Raw genomic sequence first — 19,548 nt, forward strand, 5'->3', positions numbered from 1 at the left:
AGGATCTCAACTGCCTTCGTGCTCCCAATTATTGTATGTATGGGGAATTGAAATCAATGTCTCGAATCTGCTCATGTAACAGGTCAACGGCTCCTTCCAATTCGTCAAATGCCCCTTTTTTCCTTTTTTGAAGATTCGGCAGTTAAAGCCGCCAATTTTGTAAAAAGAAAGGATTAAATTAGTGGAAATTCTACTGTTTATTTCTTAAACCGAGGCTCCCAAGTGTGTTGCACAGCCATCCTCTTCTTTTCATAATTTATCAATTGATATTTTTTTTTCGTTTTATTGATGTGGACATGGGCGACAAGATCACATGTCATTGAATGAACACATAATGTTTGTTGACACATCAGAAACCAAAACAGAAAATATAATAATGGAAAAAACAAAGGACCTCATGTGCCACCAAACTTTCGCTACAAATTTTACAACGACGTATTTGGTTCAAATTTGTCATTTCATTTTGCCGACTCTTCTAAGGACAAAAGCCCTAAAGAACGATGATCCCGTCGCAAATCACGGATTTCAATTTTGTCTTTTTGAAAGATTCTAGATGTTCAAAGGTTATCCTTGTTGATGAATAAAAAAGAAAAACTAGTCTCATAGAATAAAAGAGGAACTAGAGATATTTAACTGGTGAAGTTTCTAGGACAAACAGTTGGATGCTCAATTTTAAAAGTTCCTTAGTGACTCTACAAAAAGTAAAAGCAAAAGGTACTTTCTTACGTTCCCACCAAATTTTAAGTATAAATCAAATTTCAAAAGATTGTGGAAAGATGATATGCTAATGTAAAAGTCCATGTTTATATTTTGTGAAAGCCTGTTAAGTAACATGCTGTAAATACATTATTGTCATGTTTCCTACTAATTTAAACTTTTAAGAAAAACGATTTGTCTAAAATAATATCACTGCACAAGTCAAGGGTTCGAATCCCGACATTCCCTGTCAATTCTCTTTTTCCTGTTTAACCAATAACTTTGTTAATGTTGTTTTGTCCACAACCCGACTTGACTCGCGCGCTAAAGACTGGCTTATACAAACGTGTGGGAGGGTTTCCTAACAACTTAAGCTTTTCCCACAGACGTTTTTTTAAACCAACTCAAAATGTTAAAGGTTTTTTTTTTATAAAAAAAATAAAATAGTCAAAATGTGTCCGCCATAATATTTAAATCTAGTAAAAAATAAATGATAAAAGTCAATCCAGACACGCCCTTGATCACCAAGATCAAAGAGTGCCAAACGGTGAGGCTCCCATATTCTTAACATCTTTGATTATCAGCTCAAATTAAGCCTGGACTTAATTAGTAGTCGTCTTGATCTTAATGATAGCCTCAAACATTTAATAGAGAACCTAGATCAAGTCAGTGGTTTATATTCTTTGAACGAAGGAGCAATATAATTATACGTCCTAGATGGGAAAATTACCAAAACAGTCTTAAACCTCCTAAATTTTTTTTTTACCAATTCAGCCATAAATGTTTTGCAATTGTGCCAATTCAATTCATTTAGTCGGTTAGTACTGACATGGTAAATTTTTAGTAAAATTTTAATATTTTTATTTTTAATTATTTTTGGATAATTTTTTCTGCTTTTTTTCTTTTCTTTTCTTCTTTGGCTTTGGGCCTCCTACGGGTCACTTGTGGAGGTTGCCGTCCGCAGGTGAGGGTTTGCAACCCTTGCCCAGAGGCCGTCCAGGGCTCGCACGCCCTTGCCCGGGGATCGGCAACCTTCCCCAACCCTCGGTCGATGGTGGGCGGGAGGCTATCGGCCCAAAGCCAAAAAGAAAGAAAATAAAAAGAAAATAAGAAAAATTATTAAAAATAATTAAAAATTGGCCACATCGGCGTCGGCCACCTAAATAGATTAAATTAGTATAATTACAAAAAGCTTATGACTGAATTGACAAAAAAAAGTTTAGGACTGAATTGGCATAATTGCAATATATTTAGGACTTTTTTGGTAACTCTCCCTCCTAGATCATTACATTAATTGTAATATTTTTATCGAAATCCTCAAGAAGAAAAATCGATGGAAGACTAAAGGAGCAATTGGAAAAATGGAGAATGGTCATAACTTTGTCGATACAAATCGGAATGACTTGATTCTAACGTCAAAAGTTCGAGGACTCTTGGATCAACAAATTTCTTGTTTTGAGTTGTAGAAATGTCAATGATGGGATGAAGTGGACGGTTTGTGAATGGACATAATAAAGAAAATGATAGAAACTTCAATGGTTGCTCTTTTAGGCCTCCAAGGAATTTGAAAAGGCATCAATTCTTCTAGATTGATGGCTACAACTCTTCAAAGATGCAAACTTTGAAAAGTTCCAACCCTTCTAGGACGGAGTGAAAACTCTTCTAGATTTTCGTGAGTATGAACTCTTCAAGGTTCAAAGGAAATGCACTAGGCAATTTTCATTAATCTGTTTGCCTGTCTAAAGACACTTGATGATCTTTTATAGAACAAAAAAAAGAAGAGTAAAAGACTAAAGTCTATTCTAGAATCTATATATTATTAAATTACATTGAAGCTAGAAACACTTAGAAACTAGGAGCTAATTAATGCTCATAGCTGTCCCGAGGTGTCTTGTAGGCTTCTGATGCATGCGAGATGACAAAGTCTTTATGATGAAGTTTATCAATGAGACTCTCGTACTTATCAACGTTGAGTTTGAATGCAGGGACTTTCCAATGAGAGGCTCATCGATATTAAATACAGGTTGGTCTTCTTGGTTGAGCGCACTTGTCTTGAACACGGGCTGCATCATTCTCCCCTTCTTTAGAGGAATTTGTCTCCAAATTCGAATTATCATTACGGGAAGAATCACCCACATAAGGTGTTAAATGCCCAACATTGAACCCATCATGTATCTTCATCTAAGAAAGAAGTTTTAATTGATATGCGCCGGTATTGATTCGTTCAAGAACTTCAAGTGGACCAAGCTTTCGATCACTAAGCTTGTTGTAGCTCCCAACGGGAAGACGCTCCGGTAGCAAATAAGCCCAAACAAAATCTCTAGGCTCAAAGATAATTTTACATCGCCGCTTATTGACATCCTTTTTATAGGACTCGGCTTTACTCTCCAACCTTTGGTGCACATCTTCATGAACTATCCTTATTTAAGAAATAATATCATCCACCTTATCAATCGGCTTTTTAGCAAAAGGAATGAGTGTAAGATCAAGGACAATCTTCGATTGTCGTCCATACATCATCACAAAGGAACTATTCCGGTTGTACGGTTTACTAAATAATTTTGTGCAAATTCTCCAAGTGCCAACTATGTATCCCAAAATCAGGAGTTGTCATCGATCACCTTTTTTTGAAGAGAGCAATTCGATACACATAGACGATTACATTTGAAAAGGAAGCCATCCCATAAAGTAAAATCAGCAAGCTTCTTGTCTTGCACATCTAGAATGATCTTGAAAAAAAAAGGATTTCTTTTATACTGTCGCGACCCTCCGTCGGAAATTCGTTCGATAAATCCCGGCGGTGGAGTAGGGTTAACGAGCCGATCCTCCTTTTATATATTTTTTATGGGATCGCGGGTCCCTCCCAAGACCCATTACTCGAATCGCGATGTCGGGTAAAATTTATCAAATATCGAAATTGACCTTGTGTGGTCGGGTGGCATGTGCGAGGTGTACATGCAATTTGAAGTCGCCACCGATCGATTTATTGGAAGGTACGATCGGAAAACCTTACCGAGCGGTCGGGAGAAACCGTTCGGTTCCGCGAAAACCAGAGATTATTGGGTCCGGGGACTTGGTTACGCCGAGATTTTCATCGACGCCCTTTCGGTTACCGATGTTGAGTGTATTTCTAACCTAAAAAATTCATGCAGACGCAATATCGGGTGAGGTAGGTTCTAACGATTCTAAGTGTACATGCAGATGGGAAATTTCTATTTCTAACAATCAAAATCAAAAATTAAAATGCGCATTCAAAACAATCAATATCAATTCAATCAATCAACCATACAGACATGTCTAAAATGGCCCTATCGACCCACACAAAATTCAAATTTGGGTTTCGGGGTGATTTGGCGAAAATTTGGGGCGGAAGGCCCGGAAGGGTAGAATGGTCATTTTTGGAGGTTCGGGACCCGAAAATCACAAAATTTCGATTTGGCCAGTTGAATGTGGCCATTTCCCATTTTTTGTGATTTTATGGAATTTTTCTATTTTTTTTTATTTTTTGGAATTTCTATTTATTTTTTCAAAAAAATATTGGAAATTTTCCGGATTGATGTGAATCAACCCTCGAAGTCTCAAAATTCTCGATCCAGACTTTATGAGTCCCGAATCGATCTACAAATTTTTAGAAATTTTTGGTGAAAATCCGGGAATTTTTATGAATTTTCTAAGTATTTTTACAATTTTTTTGGATTTTTGGAAATTTCTTTTTATTTTTTTATTATTAAACCGGACCGGGTCAACCCGGTCAACGACCGGTCAACCTGGTCAGACCGCCCACGGACCCGCTCAGACCCTATACGGTGCCGTATCCATATTTACCCTATTTATTTTTTATTTTCTAAACTAATTTCTAATATCCGAAAATATAAAGAATAAAATGGACGGCTGAGATCAATTTCTGAATTAATCTCAACCGTTGGCCCTTCACTGAACGAAACGACGTCGCATATGTCTAACACAAGGACGGCTCAGATTAAATCTAATAACGCGATCCGAGCCGTCGACTCCTTACTAAGCTAAACGACGACGCATTTGACCCTGGACACAAAACGACACCGTATATCGGATCAAACGAACGGCCGCGATTCAACTTTGGATCTAATCCAGGCCGTTCAACCCTCACACACTTAAAACGACGACGTACTAGACTCGGTGCATGAAACGACACCGCATCAATTAAAATCTTGGACGGTCACGATTTTACCTAGATTCAATCTCGGCCGTTCATTCCTAATCTGCCCTAAACGACGCCGCACCACTTATTCAGAACGGCACCGTTTTTTGATTTACTATTTTCTAACTAATATACCTAATATCCGAAAACACAAAAAAAAAAACGATCCAACGGTCCATAATCAAATCTACCTATTAATCTGGACCGTTGGATCAGATCCGATCCGGCTCGCTCGCGCCAACGGCCGAGCCGACTCGAATCCAAGCTGGACCAATCGACGAGCGACACCTAAGCATGTTTGACTCGCTGACCGCCACGTCGGCATCTTCTTCAACCTCTCGACGACACAGCAATGGACGGCCAGAAAGCTTCCGGCGAGATCCAACGGTCGGATCTCGCCGGATCGACGCAAAACCACCTTCGATCGACTCAACTCAACGTCCGGATTAACATATATGAAAATCAAGCAAATCCACTTACGTAATCAACGTCAATCGAGATTACACAGAATCGATTTCGCAAAACACAATCTCATAAATCAGAGCATAACAATGAGATTCAAGCTTCAAACACGCTAAGGCAAAGTTGAGGACACTTACCTCGGGCTCTGATCGAGCCCGGAGTTGCCAGATTTGTCCGGCCGAAGTCCGGCCGGACCGCGATGAATCGGAGGCTCGACTCGAGGTTTCCGGACATAGTTAATGCAGAAACAAGTTGCGATTGGGATTAGGGATGTATGAGGATAAAAACGCCCACATTAATTAAAAAAATCATGCTCGCGACAACGGTATGCCATGATCGTGCAGTGACAAAGTCTAGAGTTCAACTCACCGATCTAGGCGGTTTCGAGCGGCGATACCGGTGGCGATAGCTTCCTCGAACTTCGGACGAACTTCCGGAGGCGGTTTCACGGCTTGGAGTGGCTTGGATTGGCCGGACGACCGACTTGCGGAACTAAGATTGAAGCTCCGGCGATGGCGTCGCACGAGAGCTCGTCTCTCTCTCTAACTCTCTCTCTCTCTAATCCGTTAGGCTTGTGCGAGCAAATGAGCCTCCTTCCTTCTAGAATTCTCTCTTTGCTATTTATACTCGCGTTTTGAATTTGGGCGCGCACGGGCATGAGCTCCGCCGAGGCTCTCACGTGCCAAACGCACGCGTTTAGGCTCGCCGGACGGTGACGGAATCATTAGGATTCCGTCCAACGTCCGTCAAGCCTCCGTCGATCACCAAATGCGCGCTAATTTGACACGGGATTGAAGATATTGACTTTTTCGAGCACCGGAGCTTTGACCATCTATTCCGGCCATCTCCGGCGATGGTCGATCACGCCGCCGATCCCAATCGACGAGCCACATCCTGTGGATCAAAACCCCCACAATAATTAGTCCGATTAGGTTCGAATTGAGCCTCAATTTCGTCGTCAAAATCCACTGGGCAAACTGCAAATCGTCGCGGTCTTGGGGAAGAAGATGACACCGTGTTGGACCGGTTCGACCGGTCCGACCGGCAATCAGACCGGTCCGAACCGGCTCGCATGGTGGACTTTTGCAAAATTTCAAAATTAACCCAAATTGACCGGGAATTTTTGCAATTAAACTTCAAAATTGGATTCAGGGGCCTGAATTCTATCTAGAAATGTATTTTTTCCCAAAATTTCCCATCAATTTATACAAAAGCCCCAAATTTTTCGATTTGCCCAAATTAGGGAAAAGTTCAATTGGATGTCAATTAGACCAAATTGGACCACGAGACCCATTCCAGTCGATTCAGAATGTGTCAAAACCTTAGGGGTAGCCCAATTGTGTATAGAAAATTCCTCAATTGAAAGTAATTTCAAAAATTGCAAATTGAGGGACTAAATTGCAAATATTTTGGGGATTTTGCATAATTCGTGCAATTCGTGCAATCGAGGGCTCAATTAATCAAATTGAAGTTCAAAGGGACTGCAATTGAATGTCTAGACCTAAAAATGTGCAAAAATTGCAAATAAAAAGACTCAATTGGTATATTTTATGAGAATTCAACCTTAGGTATTATGAAGAAACACCTAAAATTGGATTCAATTTTCAATTTTTCTTGAGGTCAATATTAAAAGGGGATTAAAATAAAAATATTGGATATTTTTTTGTATTTTTGTGACCTTGAAAAGTATTTTTTATGAATTTTCAAGTATTTTCCTATTTTTCGAAAATATTTAAAAAAATGCGAAAAATATGAAAAATTATTTTTTGTTCCAAATTGGTTCCTTAGGCTTGGCCAAGGCTTCAAATGTTGATTTTTTAATTTTTTTGATTTTTGTGAATTTTTAGTGAATTTTGGAAAATAAAACTAAAGGAAAACCGACTAAAAATTCGGGTGTCAACATATACAACTCATGAAAAGAGTCAAATCCAAGAACAATAAAATGCATAGTATGGAGTAAGCTCTTCTTTTAACTAAGAGCATCAGCAACATGATTTTGAACTCCAGCGTCATTGTTAGGAGTGAGGAAAATCTTTTGCATCATGAGAAGCTCGTCGGAATCAGCATGAATTACTTGTTCATCTTCAATAACAACTTCTTCATCTTTTAGTCCTTCTTCAAGTGGCACTTAAATAATCATTTTTTAAAAAAAAAATGTGTACTTAAATGATCCAAAAAATTATCACTTAGCGCTAAATTGGAGAAAAAATGATCACTTTAGTACCAACGGCAAGAAATTCCAGTGACCTTACTAGAGTTGGCACTTAAATAATCATTTTTCAAAAAAATTGGCACTTAAGTGATCCAAAAATAAATATTGGTATCAACGTGAGCGTCATACACAAATATTTGCACTTGAGGTGTTCTTTTGCCTAGCAGAAAGCTTTACTAGTAGATTGTGCCGTAGCTTCAACAAGTTTGGCAATGTCTATGGTACTTCTAGTTGCTCGATTTGGTGATGTAGAGGGATGTTACCTCCTAGAGCGAGATCGCTATACTTTGAGTGCATGTTGATGTGTATCTTTTAAATCCCAAATGTCAAGGTCTTCCAAGGCCTCTTGTTTATGGGGTTGAAGACCATACAAGAGGTTGTTCACAAACACCTATTCCGAATCTTGAATGTTGTTACGAATCCCTAACTCATTGAACTCATTAGTATATTGGTCCACCGTTCTCATACCTTGTCTCTGATTTTGGTACCTTTGATAGAGCTCTCTCTTGTATCCTTTAGAAAGGAAACACTTTCAAATCTCGACCTCCATTTTTCTCCATGAAGTGATTGGAGTCTTGCCGACAAATTTGCGAGTTTGCTTCTCGTGTCTCCACCAAGCTATAACCTTACCTCGAAATCGCATCTCAATGATGCCAACTCGGCAATCTTTCGGGACATTCCTATGCTCAAAAACTTCATTCACAAGTGTCAATCAACTGACAATTTTGTTAGTAGAATCAATACCTGAAAATTTTGGATGATTTCCCTTTCCCGATCCGGATCACAAACTTCTCGTGCGTGATATGGTGCATTCTTCCTTCGGGAAAAAGATTGAACATTCTTCGAAGAATAAGAAGAATCACCGTTGGATTCTCCAGTTCTAGAATGGGGTGTAGGGTTGTTTATCTCAGCCCTTAGACGCTGAACTTCTCGAATCAAGTCATCAATTTATTGTTGCATGTACTGCTGCAAGTTCTCAGAAAGTTTGTGCACTTCTTCTAATTGAATGGTTTTGCCACCTCGACGTCTTGTTTGTCTTGGAGGCATTGTCTTCTCCTCCAAAGCTTTGATACCAAATAATGCAGTCCTGGTATGACTACCGATACGATAGGATTGAGAGAATGACTTATGTGCACGGAAACTCCGTCATGAAACGAGCAAAAATTTTAGTTATGCACGAGTTCATGAGAATGGCCTTAACTTTGTCGATACATATCAGAATGGCTTGTTTCCGACGCCAAAAGTTCGAGAACCCTTGGATCTACAACTTTCGTGTTTTGAGTTTTCAAGATGATCACTGTAGGAATGTCGATGATGGGATGAAGTGGACGAACCGTGAATGAACAGAATAAAGAAAATAATAGGAACTTCAATGGTTGTTCTTCTAGGCCTCCAAATAAGTTGAAAGGGCATCGATTCTTCTAGATTGATGGTTGCAACTCTTAAATATGCAGACTTTGAAAAGCTTCGACCCTTCTAGAATGAAATGGAAACTCTTCTAGGTTTTCAATGGTATGAATTCTTTAAGATTCAAAGGAAATGCACTAGGCAATTTTCATTAATTAAATTTGTTTGCCTTTCTACTGAAACTTGATGGTCGTTCATAGCCAAACAAAAGAAGAGTAAAAGACTAAAGTCTAATCTAGAACCTAGAAATTATTAAACTACATAGAAACAAGAAACACTTAGTGTGCGCATGATAACCATTCTATTTCTAGAATCAATTTTTGGCCAGAAATATTTATTTCTAGTGTCCGAATGAGTTTTTAAGCAAAAAAACGCGTTTGATAAGAGACATAAAATTTCTATTCCTAGAACATAAGTTTTTTTGATAACGATTGAAATTTTCTACTTCTAGAATATTATTAACACAAAATCCTTTGCAAAAAATTTCTACTACATTTTTTAATTTTTTTTAAAAAATTTTTATTACAATTTTTTATTTACTTTTTAAAAATAAAAAATTATCATTTATTTTTTACTCCGGCGGCCGCGATGATTGCGGCAGCTGGTGATGGTGGGCGGCAAGGGTAGTGGTTGCGGCAGCCGGCTGCGGTTGGCGGTGGTGGGTGGCGACCGACAAAGGAAGGGTGACAAAGAGAGTGCGACAAGGACTTGAGAAAAAACGAAGGGTTTTGGTAAGTTATTTCTCATTTCTGTTTTTGGAATAGAAAAGCTACAATTTTTAGCTTCTCATTTCTCTTTCAAATCTATTTCTAGAACAAATTAAATAGAAAAATAGAATTACATTACTAAACGAATTTCTATTCCAAACCTATTCCAAAAACAAGTTCGGAATAGAAACAAAGAAATAGAATGGTTATCATGCGCGCCCTTAAAAACTACGAGCTAATTAATGCTTGTAGGTGTCTCGAGGTGTCTTGTAGGCTTGACAAAGTCTTTATGATGAAGTTTATTAATGAGACTCTTATCAACATTGAGTTTGAATGCGTGGACTCTCCGATAAGAGGCTGGTCGATCTTGAATATGGGTTGACAAATTTTCAAAAATTTTACGATTAAATTGGCACAATTGAAACATTTATAACTAAATTGGCCTCCGTACAATAGGTTTAAGATTTTTTGGACAATCATTCCTAAAACCATCTCCATGCATTTTTATCTCAAGCATTGGGACGCGCAAAAGCGCTACTATCAACCATATTGTGTTTAGTATTTGCATGCATCTATCAAACATGCGCGGCCAAACGTGCCCTAAATATTGTGACGCTTATTGATGCAAGCGAAAGAGAAGCAAGCACTCTTTGGCATATGAGTCCATCACCGATCTTGTCGCCTTTTTTCTTTAATTTACGAGTAGACAGCCGTGCGTTCGATTGTCTTTCGGGAAAGATACTTGTTTGGACCCGAGCCCATCGCAAACTTTGATCATGTCGGACAAGCCGCATAATCAATGACTGCGACTCATCCATCCGGTCCAGACAAGAATGTCTCCATTCTTGACAAAGATTACCTTGGCAGCACATAGAATGTTGGGTCAAAGACTCATTCCAACTTTCTAGAGAAAAAGACGCTAACTACACCTCGCACCGCACAGAAGAAAGGGAGCTGAAATTTCTGACTCACTTTCACACCAATCCCACCCAAATCACCAATCATGACAGCGTCGACGTGTGAATGTTTTCCAGCCATAGAGGTTGTAATCATTACACCCTTTCAAATTCTTGCCCTAGGCCTCTCTGAACATTGTGAGATACTTGGAACGCTAGTGATGGTGGGCAAAGGCGAGGTGGCGGTCGGCACCAGTGGCGGCTGTGATTGATCTAGAGGTACTTGACACAAACTCAATACATTAGTGTGGAACTAACGTTGATAAACTTGAAAGTTACACAAAATTCAAACAAATGAACTTCTTAGCACGCTCAGCAAAAATTACAATGCTATATGCAAGGACAGGATTTTCAAATGAACTATGAACGGAATTTAACATGTGATCCCAACAGGCCTAATTTCAAGTCGCAAACTGTAGGGGTGCGCATCAGCCATGAATCTTAGTATGTGATCTAAGAGTAGCCTGATCAAAAAGGATAAGTGTGAACCATAAATCTGTGGAGTAAGGAAGATATAAGTGCATCACAGAGTAGAGAAGCTCAAAATATCAAGCCGCAGTAGTCTTCAAGAATTTGATCCACCCACGTCCTTTCATCAGGAAAAACAGAGTGCAACATTGGCTTCCACCTGAAGGCAGGGAAATAGTCATAATGCAATTTATGACACAACTTGCACCGGTTGCGAAATAGTCATAATGCGCTCTATCATACAACTTGCACTAAGGGTATTAACCATATCAATCCAGACAAGAGCGCATCGAATCAGCAATACATGTGACAATATACCATATATGTGCTTCAACAATTTCACAATGAATGGGCAAGGTTGTTTCAATTTTATGTCACTGAAAACTTGTCGTAAAACAATTTACACATAATATGTTGAGAACACAGAGATATGAAAATGATGCACCTCAACTAGTCCCCTTAATGGGGCCAATACTGGCATAAGCCTAGCTCATTCGTGTACCAAATGGCCAAATCTTTGGACTCTTGTCATCTAAGGATGTATATGACTCAAGTATATCTCATTTAAGGTGCACAGTCGAAAATATGGAACTATACCCTCACCTGAATGTCACAAACTGCTGACTTCCTCCAATCGACAGCACTGCAACAGTTGAAATCCCTCATGTTATCATCACACCCTGCATGTGGCCCTTAGGTAGAGTGAAATCTGCTCGTACACCTTTCACATTCTCTGATGGCTGGACATCTCACACTTTTTGGACACCAGGACAAGGATGTAAATGGTTATAAGCAAATGAACAGGAGCACGCTATATGGCAGCTTAGGGCGTGCATGGCAACACTTCTGCTCAAGAGATCAACTTCTAGCCAGAAGTCTAGCCAAAAGTTGAGTTTTCTACTTCTAGAGAGAAGTAATTTTTTTTAAAAAATAATTCTTCAAGTGGCTCGAAAAGTACTTCTGGAGCAAAAAAATGCTCCTGAAGTAGAAAAATGAAGTTACAAAACCAAATGGATTTCTGCTTCGAAAGCACTTCTAGAACAGAAATTCTACTCCATAAGTGTTGTCACGTGCGCCCTAACCATGACTATTATATACATGTTGCAAGACAAATTTTTTTTCCCACAACAAAGGAATTTGACAGAGTTGATGGTTCAACCTGCATAACCACAATGTCAGTGTCATTAACTGAGATGAAGACTGGCTTAAAATAAGCGGCTTTGAATGAAATAGCTCGAAATTTTCAAGTTTGCAGAAATTTATGAAAGTTACGCGGGTTGAGGAACAAATATTAAGACTTAATGCGAAAACTATGCTTCGTCAACAAAGTTGTGAAAGGTACAAGAGTTGGAAAGCGTATGAAATTTCTACACAGCTCAGAAAGGCAGAAATTTCGACGACTGTGATAGCATTTTAAATAGAGCTCGGAATATCTATAAGCAGCTAGGCAAGTGATCAGATTTTCCTCTCTGAAGTTTTTAAACATCATATCAATGTTGTCTAAGGCTAGCTATGGATCGCATAACAGCATCACAGTGAATGTACAGTTGCAAGGAGGAAATGGATGACATGGAATATCCGACTGGGATTATTAAATCTAGGGGCAAAATAACAGAACTTGGCAACACTAGCTTCTGTTAATACCTTTTTTAGAAATTTTATGAGGGCATAAATGGAAAAAAGAACTTAAAACATTAGATAGATTATTTAAAATATCACCAACATATGAGTGGGGGCAATTGCCCCCACCCCTCACAATGTGGATCCATCACTGTGTCAGGATGGATATTTTCAGACTAGTTTCAAGCACCTGTCCTCAAAAGCATCTAAATTATATGTCCCGGTGTTAAGTCGGTTCAATAGCATCACTGTTTTCAACAAGAAAGAGTTTACCTGGAAGGGAGAGATCTAAAAATCGCAGGTGGGACTCTAAAGGATGTTCAGAAGTTATTGCTAAAGAGCAAATCCAATCGGATGCTGTAAGATGATATGCACAGCTTTGACTCTGTTCCCTTGACGTCACTATAACTAACTCTAGAAGATTCGGGATTCCAATGAATTTTAGCAGATAGAAGGTCAAAAACAGACTAAGACAGCTGGAAGAGGGCTTTAATCCTCAACAAACTGGGTCCAGAAAGACTGGTTTACACCATCTATGTATTGCAGGCAACACAATGATATTTACATGTGGGAGTAGTAAAATATTTCTGACGCACATAGTGTTTCCCACATTTGCTACAAGCTTTCCAATATAGACCCCAATCCTTGAACGTCCAATATATATCCTACGATGAAGATATAATAAGAGACAAGTGCACTAGAAATCCTAAAACTTATTGCGAAAGTGCAATTGAGTCCTACAACTGTTAAAAAGTGCAATCGAGTTCTAAAACTAGTCAAATTGATGTAATCAAGTCCATTCGTCAATTCCATCCAATTTGGCTAACAGAAAATGCTAACATGATTTTTTTTTTTTTAAGACATTTGATGTCCATGTGGTGCCCATCAAACGCCACATCAGAAAAAAAAAACACTTGAAAATTAAAAATAATAATAAAAAACTAAAAACTAAAAAAAATGGAAATAATAATGAATAAAGACCAAATTTTAGACTGTTAATCTCCTTTCATTCATTGACGTCCAAGCTACAAACTGTTGATCTTCTTCCGCCATATTCTTTACATTTTCTCTTCAAGTATTCAAATGAGGAAGAGTTCCATTAAATTTGGGCTTCATGTTAAAGAGAGAAAATTCATCATGAGACAGACAAAATAACAAGATGCACTAAGTTTAAAAGGAGATTTGCCTGTCACCTCCAGTAACTTTTGTTTAGGGTTTTCAAAGATCTTTAGGAAATTTTTATTCGAAGTGGGTTTGAATTTGTAATACAACGCTTCGAATCGTGGTGAACAATTGGACGAATCTTCCTGAGGAGCTGCTCAAACTCGCAGCACAGAAGATAATCATGGTTGATCAATTTCAGCATAGCGTGTCATTGTGGCTTCGCACTATGATGGCAATGAGTGCTCCATAGCTGACGCTCATGGAGAAGTAGCAAAGGCAAGAGTGCGAGTGCTGTTCCCTCTAAGACAGAAAGCTTAGGTTTGTAGAAAATAGAATATGAAAGAAACCTTGCGCATCAGCGAAAGAAAGAGAGAAGATGAACAGTGCAGGTTTTTGGTCTTTATCCACTAACTATATTTTTTATTTTTATAATTTATTTTTCTCTATTCTTTTTTTAATTACTAAGTTTTTTCCTGATATAGCGCTTGGTAGGTGCCATATTGGCGCCACTTTGTCATAAGGAAGTGACAAAAAAAGCCACATCGGCATCTTCCATAAGCAAGTTGGACAGATTTAATAGAGTGACTTAACTAGACCAATTTAATAAATTTTAGAACTTGATTGCACTTTTACAGTAAGTTTTAAGGTTTGTGGTGCACTTATCCCATTCCCATATAGTCAAGAATCGGCAAAATTTGGCATGGAGGATAAACTATCAGGGTAACAGATCCAGTACCTGGCGATTTCTAGTAACCTGAAGGGTAACCCAAACCCACATACTGAAGGCAAGAATAGAGATAATATGGAATCTCATAGGTCTCAAGAGCCACCTGGCTGTCCAATGAAAACCTTCATGCAAAGAAGAAAAAGATCCATTTGCAGCAGGGAAGATGAAAAATGACCACTCAATAGATCACAACTCTGCACTGGTTGGGGGATGGTGTTTTGGCCATTCTCTCAGTAACTTAAAGGATTCTGAACACAGGCCAAAGAGCTTAGATGGGCAAAAAGCAAGTTTCCAAGTGAACTGCTTCATTCGGCTAGCACGATGTATAAAATTTACAAATTACGACAAGATATATTTACTCAGGATCGGATGCATCTGTAGAAATTAATCATGTAATCTTCCTAAGGGCATAAGGAAATCACAAGGCCTGAAGATCAAGCCTACAATGATCACTTTTGCAAAATATGCAAGATCATTCTAATACAAACCCAGAATAAATTTACTCTTTCCCTTTTGTAAAGGCAAACTGGTGGTACTTTGTTTATGGACTGTATTTTATCGAAATTGTTTAATTTTGGCTAAGACATTTTTACTCATTAATGAAAAATTCAGATGGGATTTTTCAAGGTTTCTGACTAGAGATAGATGAGGTACATTAATGAAGATCGAAGATACCATGAACTTACCCAATTTGAGGCACTGCTCACATTTCCACCACTGCCTCTGGGATTAATAAGGCGAAAAAACTTCAAACTCACTTTTAGGAGTCCTCCCTTTGGCACCCCAGGATTTTAACTCATTCTTCCAAGGAGACTTCTTCCTATAAAATATCATAGACTGCTATTGAGAGGTAAAACTTACATAATTGATAGCAACATAAAACATCACAGGTGGAGATATGCAGAATACTTAGAGTGAGAACACAAAAATGGAACAGAAGGCTTACCTAGGCATTAAATATAGCAAGGTGGAAATTGGTAAGTTTCATAAGTCGACTAGTATGCTACAGAACCTTGAGCCAAGACTAAAAGAGTTTGATCGTTTTATCTGCAGGAAAAGAAAAGGTCGAGCTAGAATGACTTAAAAATCTGCTAAAGTTACTTTGATGTATTTCTGCACCATAAATTATAACAAATGTTATTACAGCTATCCAGTCGGAATATATCGATCTACATCTGGTAAAAAATGCCGTAGCCTATCAAGTGAATGATTAGGAAAAGGATTGACACTAGGCAGTGTTAATGGAAATTTTATTATCATTATATTCCTATCAAATTGTTAAAGAAGAGCTTGAGTGAACCAACCTTCACACATCAATTTGATGACGCCTTAAGCCACGAACTTTACAGTCCCATACAATATCAGATACCTCATCTTGAGGCAAACTCAAACCCCGCCTCTTTATCGATCTATGTATCTCACAGAAAAATTTAGGATCTTCCAGTTTGATATACTCACGCAATACCCTTTCGTGATGAGGAACCCAGTTTCTAGGAAAGGGAGTGTAATCACAGGAGGGAATCAAAGACATGTGTGAGAACTGAACGCCTTCAATTGCATCAACAAGCCCCATCCTCAAAAGATCAGAATATTCAGGCGCAGAATTGTTGCTACTCTCTCTTAATGGGCGGCTAAGGTTACGCGAAGCTATTTTATATACCTTGGCACGAGATTTTAGTCTGTACCTCGCGGCATAGAGTTTAGCTAGAGAGCTTCGAATCACATAAGCACAAAATCCCACAACTTTCTTGCGATTGTCAGCATATCTGTACCAATCTGCCATGGTCTCCAGAAACTTATTCATTTGAGCATTTGAATGAGCTTGACTGGAGTAAAGCATTGGAGTGCAAGGTAATGGCTCAGGATCCTTATCACCCTTAACAAACTTAAGACGCCTGAATTGACGAATGCATTGCTGTAAGCTAGCAGTAACTGAAAGCAGAGTGCCCACACCTTTTTCACTCACGATTTTGCCTCCAGTAGAGGTGTACCTGAGTGTTGGGTGTATTACTCGACGGCAGATAATGTGGTCCAAGAACTGGATACCTCTACTGATATGCTCTATCTCCAACTTGGAATTATCCAGCCTCAAACCAAATTGTACATCGCAGAATTCAATAATTTCCTTCCGTATTTGCACTGCATCATCTCTAGGCCCTCGAATTCCTATCAAGAAATGACCCCCATACCTAATATAATCCATTTTCCTTGTCTTCTCTTTCCCACTAGAAGGAACAAACTCAGGCCAAGAAGGATTATGACATCCATCATCAATTGAACTTTTCCATATGGAATCAAACTGAGATGGTTTGAAGAACTCAATAATCTTCTGTTCCATGAAATGATCCAGTTCATTCAGACAAACATTAGCAAGTAAAGGACTTATAATGCCACAACAACCATAATCGGGTACCTTGGCAGCCTCCTCAGGTGCAAAGTCGAAAAAGGTCCTTAACCAGAAAGGATCTGGTTTTGGCTCGTTCTCTTGCAGAATCTTCTTCTTGGTCCCCTTTTTCTTCTTTGTTCTCAATTTCTCATTGTCATCCCTTGGCACTTGATTCCTGACCGTGGCTCTGAATGCTGACTTGATCAGTCCCATCACTCTTCTATCTTTGATAGCCTTCTCCAAGAGACCCATCACCACATTTATGTCCAAACTGTTCAATATTTCAGATACATCACCCTTCAAGAACCACAAATACCCCGAAAAATTACTCCGAATTGTCCTAATAACAGTATGGGCATTTCTTCCTGGCCGAAAAGCATGTGATTTTACAGAAAACCGAGCCTCAAAAACCGGCTCGAGAATCATGAGTAGAACCTCTTGGACCACCCTATCTTGGAAACAGGGCTCGCTCGACTCCAATATGGCCCTAAGCTTAGTTTTAGAGATTAGCCTCGTGCCTGTTTTATCAAAAGGGCTGCGAACCAGCTGATGGGTCTTGTCGTTCCACTTGAATTGGTTGCGAGTAACTGCATTTCTGAGGGATAGGAGAGAATGGAGAGCGCTGAAATGAATGGCATTGCGAGGCGGGAATGTGCCAGTCGCATGAGCACAAGTCCGTTGGTAGGCGAGGACCCAGAGGTCAAATTTCGCCAGGAAGCCCGTGAGGTTCGGGAAGACGATGTTGGTTGGTGAAGAGAAGGATTTCACCCATAAAGAAGAAACAAGGTCGACGGGATCCTCCTTAAGGAGAGAATACGGATCTTGAATCACTTGGTTCTGGTGAGCTCCTTGGCTGCTTTGGCGGGAAAGCGTCGGGAGCGAGGCAAAAGGCCGGGACAACGCCCGAGGGATGGCAGGAGGAACAGTGCAGGATAGGTGTTTGATGAAATTCCTCCTCGACATCGCTTTATCTCCTCGACAGCATGGGAAACGACCACCCTTCAACTTCAGCATCAACCATCAACGTCTTCGGAGCTGCTCTCCAACCTGAAGATACGAGATCTAGAAAAGCAGCCGCCGGTCGGGAAAAGCTGGGCTTCATCGTGGTTCCACTGTAGTGAACCGGACATGACTCCTCCCTCCATGGCTAGGGCAAAATGAACGACTTTAATCATGAATTGCGAAAATTTATTTATTTGATAGGGACTAAATCTCAATTTTCTCTTCTTCTTTTTTCTTCCTCAAGACATTAAAATAAAAAAGATAATATCACAAAAAACCCCAAACCGGTACACATGCGATAAATTTACTCCAAACTATTTTTTTGACCCTCAAAAATCTTAAACTAGTACGGTTTTGACAAATTTACCTCAAACTAATACACACCTGTGACAAGTTTACCTTCCGTTAGTATTCGTTAAATTTTATCGTCAAATTGCTAAGTTGGATGAAACATGGCAATTGTCGGATGTCCAAGTTTAGAAATTTTACCCACCATTATATAGATTAAGAATTTTTCGTGGTATTAATCTAATTTAACGGAAATTAACGATGGATAAATTTGTTACGTATGCAACAATTTTGGATTTTTGATGGTCAAAGTAATTAGTTTTGGATAAATTTATCACAGATGTATCGGTTTGGGATTTTAAGCGATTGAAAAAATAGCTTGGGGTAAATTTGTTACATGTGTACCTGTTTAGAGTTTTTGATGGTCAAAAAATTAGTTTTACGTCAATTTATTATAGATGTATCGGTTTGGGGTTTTTTATGATATTAATCCTAAATAAAATTTAGGATCAATATAGTTCTTAGTTTTTTGACAACAAGACATTGGAAGAGGGAGAATTAATTCGTTTCTGCTTTCGGAAATGTTGAACAGCCCCACTTTAATATTTCTTTATAAGAATTTGATCTTTTACTCAAAATATAAGGGCTGATTAGGTTCTGGCAATTCCCAAATCTACCGATTAAGTTCTCGATTCGAATATTCTTTTGATTGCATGTTAGGGACCGACCACCCTAAGTTAATCAACCATATTGCATATTAAGGCATGTTTGATAATTTTTTTGATTCTCCGATTATGTTTCTCCGAACAGAAAAAAAGAATGAAAAACTTGTTTGTAAGTGATTATGATTTTCAAATTCTCTGATTCTGTTCTCCGGAATAAATTTGGAGCAGATCAACGATAAAATAAAATTGATTTTTTTTTCTAAAATCACTTTTGAGAAGCAGGCTCTCACTTTGTTTCCTCGATCCAAAAAAAAAAAAAAAAGAACATAGCCTCAAGGAAGAAAGATTGACCAACCGGCTTCCTCAATTGTCTGCCACTCCCATCGCTCGACTAGCCAACTTCACCACTGTCGTATGCTACCGACCGACCTCACCCGGGAGCCAATAGAGGTCGTCGGCCCTAAGCCCTAAAGAAAAAGAAAAGAAAAAAACAAAATTATAAAAAAATAATTAAGAAATTCATAAAATAATAAGATAATATTAGATTTTGCCACGTCAACGTCAGCCATTTAAATGGACTAAATTGGCACAATCGCAAAACGTTTTAA

The 19,548-nt window shown here is 38.8% G+C and overlaps 1 protein-coding gene across 2 annotated transcripts; it reads right to left on the reverse strand.

Annotated features, from left to right (window-relative positions):
* Positions 1-14,504: 14,504 nt before the first annotated feature.
* On the reverse strand, positions 14,505-18,204 carry LOC125312450 (nuclear intron maturase 1, mitochondrial-like). Of its 2 annotated transcripts, XR_007199755.1 has the most exons (3): positions 15,904-18,204; positions 15,546-15,646; positions 14,505-15,419 (listed from the first exon to the last, which is right to left on the reverse strand). XR_007199755.1 is itself a non-coding variant. In XM_048285523.1 (2 exons), the coding sequence occupies exon 1, from the start codon at positions 17,997-17,999 to the stop codon at positions 15,906-15,908; it is 2,094 nt and encodes a 697-aa protein (XP_048141480.1). In that variant the 5' UTR covers positions 18,000-18,204; the 3' UTR covers positions 15,298-15,419; positions 15,904-15,905. The 2 variants fall into 2 exon arrangements, 1 of the variants encoding a protein (XP_048141480.1); XM_048285523.1 differs by lacking the exon at positions 15,546-15,646 and having other exon boundaries at positions 15,298-15,419.
* Positions 18,205-19,548: the final 1,344 nt, after the last annotated feature.

This window comes from Rhodamnia argentea, chromosome 9 (genome assembly GCF_020921035.1).
Source record: "Rhodamnia argentea isolate NSW1041297 chromosome 9, ASM2092103v1, whole genome shotgun sequence".
NCBI classification, from domain to species: Eukaryota; Viridiplantae; Streptophyta; class Magnoliopsida; order Myrtales; family Myrtaceae; genus Rhodamnia; species Rhodamnia argentea.

Coding starts and splice junctions, on each gene's coding strand:
- LOC125312450 (XM_048285523.1), bottom strand. CDS start 17,999: ATGCTGAAGTTGAAGGGTGGTCGTTTCCCATGCTGTCGAGGAGATAAA.